Source organism: Vigna radiata, chromosome 11 (genome assembly GCF_000741045.1).
Source record: "Vigna radiata var. radiata cultivar VC1973A chromosome 11, Vradiata_ver6, whole genome shotgun sequence".
In the NCBI taxonomy this organism is placed as follows: domain Eukaryota; kingdom Viridiplantae; phylum Streptophyta; class Magnoliopsida; order Fabales; family Fabaceae; genus Vigna; species Vigna radiata.
In genome coordinates this window covers 7,996,734-8,003,121 of record NC_028361.1, presented here as the reverse complement: position 1 = coordinate 8,003,121, position 6,388 = coordinate 7,996,734, and the positions used below count along the sequence as shown (strand labels likewise).

Sequence of the window (6,388 nt, the reverse complement as noted above, 5' to 3'; positions counted from 1 at the left end):
AATAATTGATCTCATTTTTTGAAAAAACGGTTCAATTGACTCCTTTTTCGTTATTATGTCAATTTTCTAACGTTGCTACCATATTGAATAAAACCTCTCAAACTAAAGACAAAAGCGGTATTAAGCCTAAAAATAAATATAAATAAAATGTTATGATAAAATCATAATTTTGAGGTGTAAGTTGGTAGTAGGAGAAAATTTAGGGTCTCAAATGACCACCCAATTGAAGATGGTTACATCAGTTTCTAGATTCGGAGTCACGTGACGTGTCTTGTTGAAACAATCACAACTGTCCCTGTTTTCTGGTTTCTTTTAGTTCTTTCTCTGTTTCGGTGCAGAAATAAGCTATTCTCTTAGCAAAATCGATTCCGTTAGATCTTATGAAATTCTACTAAAGGTAACCCATAAACTAATCACATTATCTCATTAAATATAAATTTCAGTTATCATAAACCATTAAGTAATTATAATATATTTAAATTTTGGTAAAATGATTTGAAACACTGAACGAAACAATAATGCGATTTTTTTCCCCTTCCATTTTCTCCTGATGAAGATCTCTTTCATTGTACAAAATCCCTAATTTTTTTTTTTTTGATAAATAATTTGTATATCTTATTTTTATTTGAGAATACCTAATTCAAATAGTTTTCTCCTTTCAATTTGGTTCATTTATAAAATTTGTAGTTTTCTATTGTTGGCAGCCACAGACAAAATCCCATTCAACAAAAAGGAAGAACAATGAATGTTGTAGAAGACAAACTGTTTGATAAGTTAACCATTTAGTCTTTTGGGGGTGAATAACTAAATTGAACATAACTTGTTCGATACAAAGACGAAGAATATTGATTATTCACTATATACCATTAAAGCGAGAAGCTTCCTAAAAAGAGTGTCGAATGCAGAGTCAGATCGCTATAGCAGATTGAAATATCTCCTGCAAAAGCAACGAATCTAAAAGATACTGAATTTTATTATCCGTAAAAATCTATGTGGGGGAAAATATGCAGAAAGAGAAGGAAGAGTTTGGTTTTTGTTTTGTGGAAATTTGTGTTTACAGAGAAGGAAAAATGAACTGAGAATCATTTGGACTCAGAGGTGCAGCGTGAGTGCTTAATGTAACTCCCATTGGAAGGGCGAAACTTGAGTTCACACTCCAAGTTGCTCCAGAACTTAACTGAACCTAAGGCTCCTACTCTCCACCTTGTTCTCGCGCTTCCTTTCAAGTCAAACCCTATCACGTCACGCTTCCATGACTCATCCACTTCCTCCATCTGGTCAGGTGTCAAGGGGATGGAAGCAGACCGAACAACGTAGTTCAGAGTCTTGGAGCTGTTCCTGGGAACATCAAAGGTTTCGGCAACCATCCTTGCTATCGGCTGGCCCTGGTAGCTGAGGTTGAAGTTTATGTCGGAGAATGTTGCATGGGCCCTGGCGTTCCCGTTCTGGGCCACCACGATGATGGTGAGTTGAGTTTGGAGAAGACCAGCGTAGTCGTTGCTTAGAAGGTCAAGGTGAGCTTTGGTGACGCTTATCACAGGGATTCTCGGGTGGATCACCATATAACCCACGAAAACCACTATGCCTGCTACTACAACACCTATGGCTATGATCGTGCAGAGAATTGCCGCCAGCCAGATCAAAGGGTGTGTGTTGCGGTCATGATGAGTGTTTACCAATTTTCTTCTGTAGTGGTGGGGGTGGTGCTGGTTCTGGTTCTGGTTCTGGTACTCGGCCGCCTGGCCATGGTCGCGGTGGGACGACGGCATTTAGGTAGGTTGATCAATGGAAGCCAAAAATCAACCCATGTGGGGTTATTTGTGAGTTTTATGTTTGGTTTGAGAAGGAGGAGTTGGGGTTGGCAAAAGCTTGGTCAGGTAGGGAACTACACAAAAAACTGGTTCTTTATCTCTAATTCGTGGGAAGGTTTTGGTATCTTCCTTTCCTAGCTTTAAAGCATTTCTCTCCTACCACCTTATTCTAACTCATGTGGTTTGGTTTTTATATTTTCCTACGCTCCAACAACGTATCTTGGTCTGTAATCTTTCTGTAAAGTCAGTAGTAAAATTGTTTTTACACTTTTTTTTCTTACGCTTCTTTCTTAACCTTGATTGGAAAAAGTGATGAAGGATGGTTTTCAAATATATATAGTATTGTACAAAAAAGTAAAAATACCAAACTTGCATGCCAAATACCGAGTCACACTTCCTCTTTCGTTGCAGATTTCCTGCCTTTGAAGCTTTAATCAGGAATGGCTTTGCAGTTGGACGAGGAAGTTATCAATTAGTACTTTTTCCTGTTCGAATATACTCATTGTTACCTTTTACTATTTTTATTTCACATATGTCAAATAATTTATTGAAGGAACTAAATGTTGGACCTGGGCCTCATTTCTCATGACTTCATGGACGGCCCAAATGAGTCACAGGCTGCCACGTAATATCCAATTTTAGATGTTTCCTTTATCTGATATGATATGAGATACCATGATTGAAAAGTGTATAAAAACATGTTTAACACAGTTAGTTGTAATTACTTTTAAGAAATTGATCACTTATTCAAAAGCATATCTTGATTTTGGCGGCGGTGACCAACGTTAGTAAAGAAACACGTGTACGGGGTAAATTCCGAGTTTCCAAGGTTGTAGGTCCGTGGAGATTCTTATGGTTCCAGGTGTAGCAGATAGGTTCGTGCCGTGAAACTCCCAATCTCACTCTCATTCTCACGTTCTGACCAGTGGCACAACGCAAGATTCACTGTACGTACAACTCCATAATTTTGTGGCTCACAGATATAACACAGCACACTCTCATCTCAACTTTCCTCAACTTCTTCACTCCGCTTAGCCATTAACTGCTTCACTTCTTCCTCGGACTATGAAACTGTCGCAGGCATTGGTGCGACCACCCTCACCAACTTCACCACCTTTAATCCGCACCCAAAATTCCATATTCACCTCAAATGGAATTAGAAGGGTCTTTTTGTTTGGGTACCAAAGCCTAAGGATCCCCGTTGGCGTCTGCAGCAACTCGGGATCCGCAGTTTCTTCTTCTGCGGCGAATCCTTCTTCGCCGCCGCATGTTGCTTCCAAGTCTGGATATGATTCTGTGCTCACTCAGGAACAGTCGGAGAAGTTGGAGGCCTTAGAGGAAGGCATTGAGAAGGTGAAGGTTATGTTTTCCAGGGTTTTCTTCTTCTTTGTTGCAATTTTGGGCTGTTGGAATGTTTCTACGTATGGTTCTTGATTGTTCTGTTTTTTTTATTATTGATTCTGTAGGTGATTTATAGGTGCCGCTTTATGGCTATTCTGGGAGTTTTTGGGTCTTTAATGGGATCATTTCTTTGTTTTATCAAGGTATGATTTTTATACATTCTTGTTTACTTTCTCATTGTTATGGAGGTCCTTTGCATCTGCTCTAATTCACCAAAACTATTGTCACCATTTTAATCCATACTAGCTAGAGAAAATTATGACCCTGTTACTGACTCAATATATTGCAACTTTGTATTTCTTAATTTTGTTAATGTATTTGATAGTTATATTTTTCTTTTGCCATCAATTTTTGGTGTATCGCTTCTTCAAAGCTTGTTAATGATGGAATGTACCGCAATAACTTCAAAGTATGCTGTGCTCTGAAAATTATGGATGTGACATTCAATTACTTCTGATAAACAGCTTTATTCTGATAAACATCAATTAGTCAGATTCAGACACCAAGTCTAACATAACCACTGCAAACAGTGCCATTAGAAATGTCCCAACAGTGCTACATACCAAAGCATGTATCTCTGACAGTTCATCAACAGTCCTACATCGAGCTATGATTCAACCTATATAAGAAACTAATATACTATCTCCTATCCATAAGACAATGGACTTGTGGATCAACCTTCTTATTTTTTCTTAACATGAGATTCAAACTTACTTTTGGGTAGGAGCATGCTCCTTCATTTAACTTAAGTAGTAATAATTGGTTTATTTATTGATAGAATGAAAGTCGCTATAGATGTTTGTTCTTAATAGGGTTTGACAATGTAAGAAATTTCACATTTAGTAGAATAAATTACTAGATATAGTAATTAAACTGAGACAATTCTAAACTGGATTTTCCTTATTAGTTTAAGTTTAAAGGTGTCTTTTATCCCATATATATCTTATATGTGTGGCTAACTCTAACTTTCTAGCAGAGATATTTTGCCTTTTTCCAAATAATTCCTTTCAATTTTGAAAAAAGTTTGAGCTAATTGAACATCAATAAGCTTTAACGGATTTTTTTTCATTGCTTAATAATGGAATCAATTTATAGTAATTGAGCAACATCAGAATTATTATGCTATCTCTGAAAAATTCTTGTTTACTGCATAATTTTTTCAATTGACCTTTTAATACACAGGGCTGCGTATTTGTTACCTCGTCGTTTATGGAATACTTTGTAAACCGCAGTAAAGTAATCCAAACACTAATAGAAGCTATCGGTGAGTACCTCTAAATTTAACCTCCAATAAGCTTTTCCAATTGGGTTCTTCTTTTCTAGTTATATCTTAATTATATAGCATATTCTTCGTTTTCACAGTCATTGATGATAAATGGCATTAGTCCCTATCATGAATAAAATTAAATTTATAAAATTCCACAAGGGCATTTTCGTAAAATATAAATTAAGCATTTTTTAGCTTTATAAAAGGTATGTAGAGTGGTAATGTACTGTTGTAGATTTCTTTCAATCTATTCTCTCTGTTCTTTTGTAAAGTATGGATTTTGTTGTTCTATGGGGATTTCTTATATCTGCTATGTGTTGTTCTTGTTTCTGACTTTTGCTTTATTGTTCATGTAGATGTGTATCTTTTAGGAACTGTGATGCTGGTCTTTGGAATGGGTCTCTATGAGCTCTTTGTCAGTAATCTTGGCAGTGCAAGCTCTCTTCCAGATCAAAAACCTTCTGACAGATCAAGTCTCTTTGGTTTGTTCACTCTAAAGGTTAGCTTTGGGACATTATGCTTATCTAAGTAGATATGTCCTTATGTGAGCAAAGCATAATAACTACTCAATTTAACTATCACGAGAAGTTTCACGTCCATTAGAGATAAGGTCAATTTATAGTATATAAGTGAATGAAAATCTAATCTTATAAACCGATTTGGTAAGATTGAATTAGGTTTAAAATTCACTTCTAATATGATATCTGGGTCATTGGTTTAATCACTCTTTACCAAAAGAGAGCCAACCAAAAAGTAGACATGAACAGGGAACATGATTTAGGTTGTGATAAGATAAACTTTTGAAAAACTAGATGAGAACTTTTGTATAAATCGGTTTAAATCTGTCGGTTTTAACTTTGAGAAGCTTAATGTATTTTACTTTTTGTATAATAACATGTACAAGAGATTGCAGGCTTTTGTGTCGATGTGTCACTTCATTGGCTGAGGATTTTGTTTTTCTGAGTAAGTGTCTGTTGATGTTTGTTACTGTGTGTTGCTTTTCCTTTTCAGGAACGACCAAAATGGCTGAATATAAAAACTGTGGATGAACTGAAAACGAAGCTTGGTCACGTGATAGTGATGCTGCTTCTGATTGGATTGTTTGACAAAAGTAAGAAAGCTTCCATACAAACTCCTGTGGATCTGCTATGCTTCTGTGTTTCTGTTCTCCTTTCTTCTAGTTGCCTCTTTTTGCTGTCTAAGCTGAATTAGGCAAAATGATGTTCACATACATATAAAGTAAGGAACACAAGCAGTGATAAAGAGAAGAATAAATGTACCTTTCACTTGCTTTTGCTGTGTATATATTACAATGAATATGCAATTGTCTTGTACCTCTTAACCAATCACCCCATTTTAAGTATTTTCGAGGTTTCCTTTCTCTTCCTTATTTGGGTTTAAAGTGAAAAAGAAAATGTAAACTCAAGTTGGAAACTTGTGTTATAACAAAGTGACTTGGCAGATTAGAAAGGTGCCAAATGCAAGTAATCTACAATAGATTTAGAATATACTATAATGTTAAGTTATAATTAAGTTTGTGATGGCTCTCCAACAAAAAATAATTGGGAGACACACCATTTCTTAGAAATAGTAAAAATATTTGGAGATAAAATTTGTATCACATACTTGATACTTATATAGATATTTTAATTTTAATACACTTTTATAAACACGTCCAGTGAAATTAAAATTTAAATTAATTTATATTCTATTAGTTTTAATTTAATCAAAATTAAATTTTAATTTAATTAATATTGTATTTTATATTTTGTTTTATAATTTTATTTAAATTTTATTTTAAAAATGTATAATATAATTCTTTAAATATTTGTGGCTATTTATGGATACATGTAGGGTTTAAATGTTATTCAGTTGATAATGAAGCATGTAATAGATGATTTTTTTTTAT

General features: G+C 34.9%; 2 protein-coding genes across 2 annotated transcripts; one reads left to right on the top strand and one right to left on the bottom strand.

Moving 5' to 3' along the window:
• Positions 1-793: 793 nt before the first annotated feature.
• Positions 794-1,988, bottom strand: LOC106777437 (NDR1/HIN1-like protein 12). Its single transcript, XM_014665019.2, has one exon. It carries the CDS (start codon positions 1,767-1,769, stop codon positions 1,083-1,085), a length of 687 nt encoding a protein of 228 aa, XP_014520505.1. The 5' UTR covers positions 1,770-1,988; the 3' UTR covers positions 794-1,082.
• A 693-nt stretch (positions 1,989-2,681) lies between these two features.
• On the top strand, positions 2,682-5,867 carry LOC106777024. The gene is made up of 5 exons (XM_014664522.2): positions 2,682-3,164; positions 3,278-3,355; positions 4,395-4,476; positions 4,836-4,978; positions 5,491-5,867. The coding sequence occupies exons 1-5, from the start codon at positions 2,877-2,879 to the stop codon at positions 5,689-5,691; spliced, it is 792 nt and encodes a 263-aa protein (XP_014520008.1). The 5' UTR covers positions 2,682-2,876; the 3' UTR covers positions 5,692-5,867.
• The last annotated feature ends 521 nt before the right edge of the window (positions 5,868-6,388 follow it).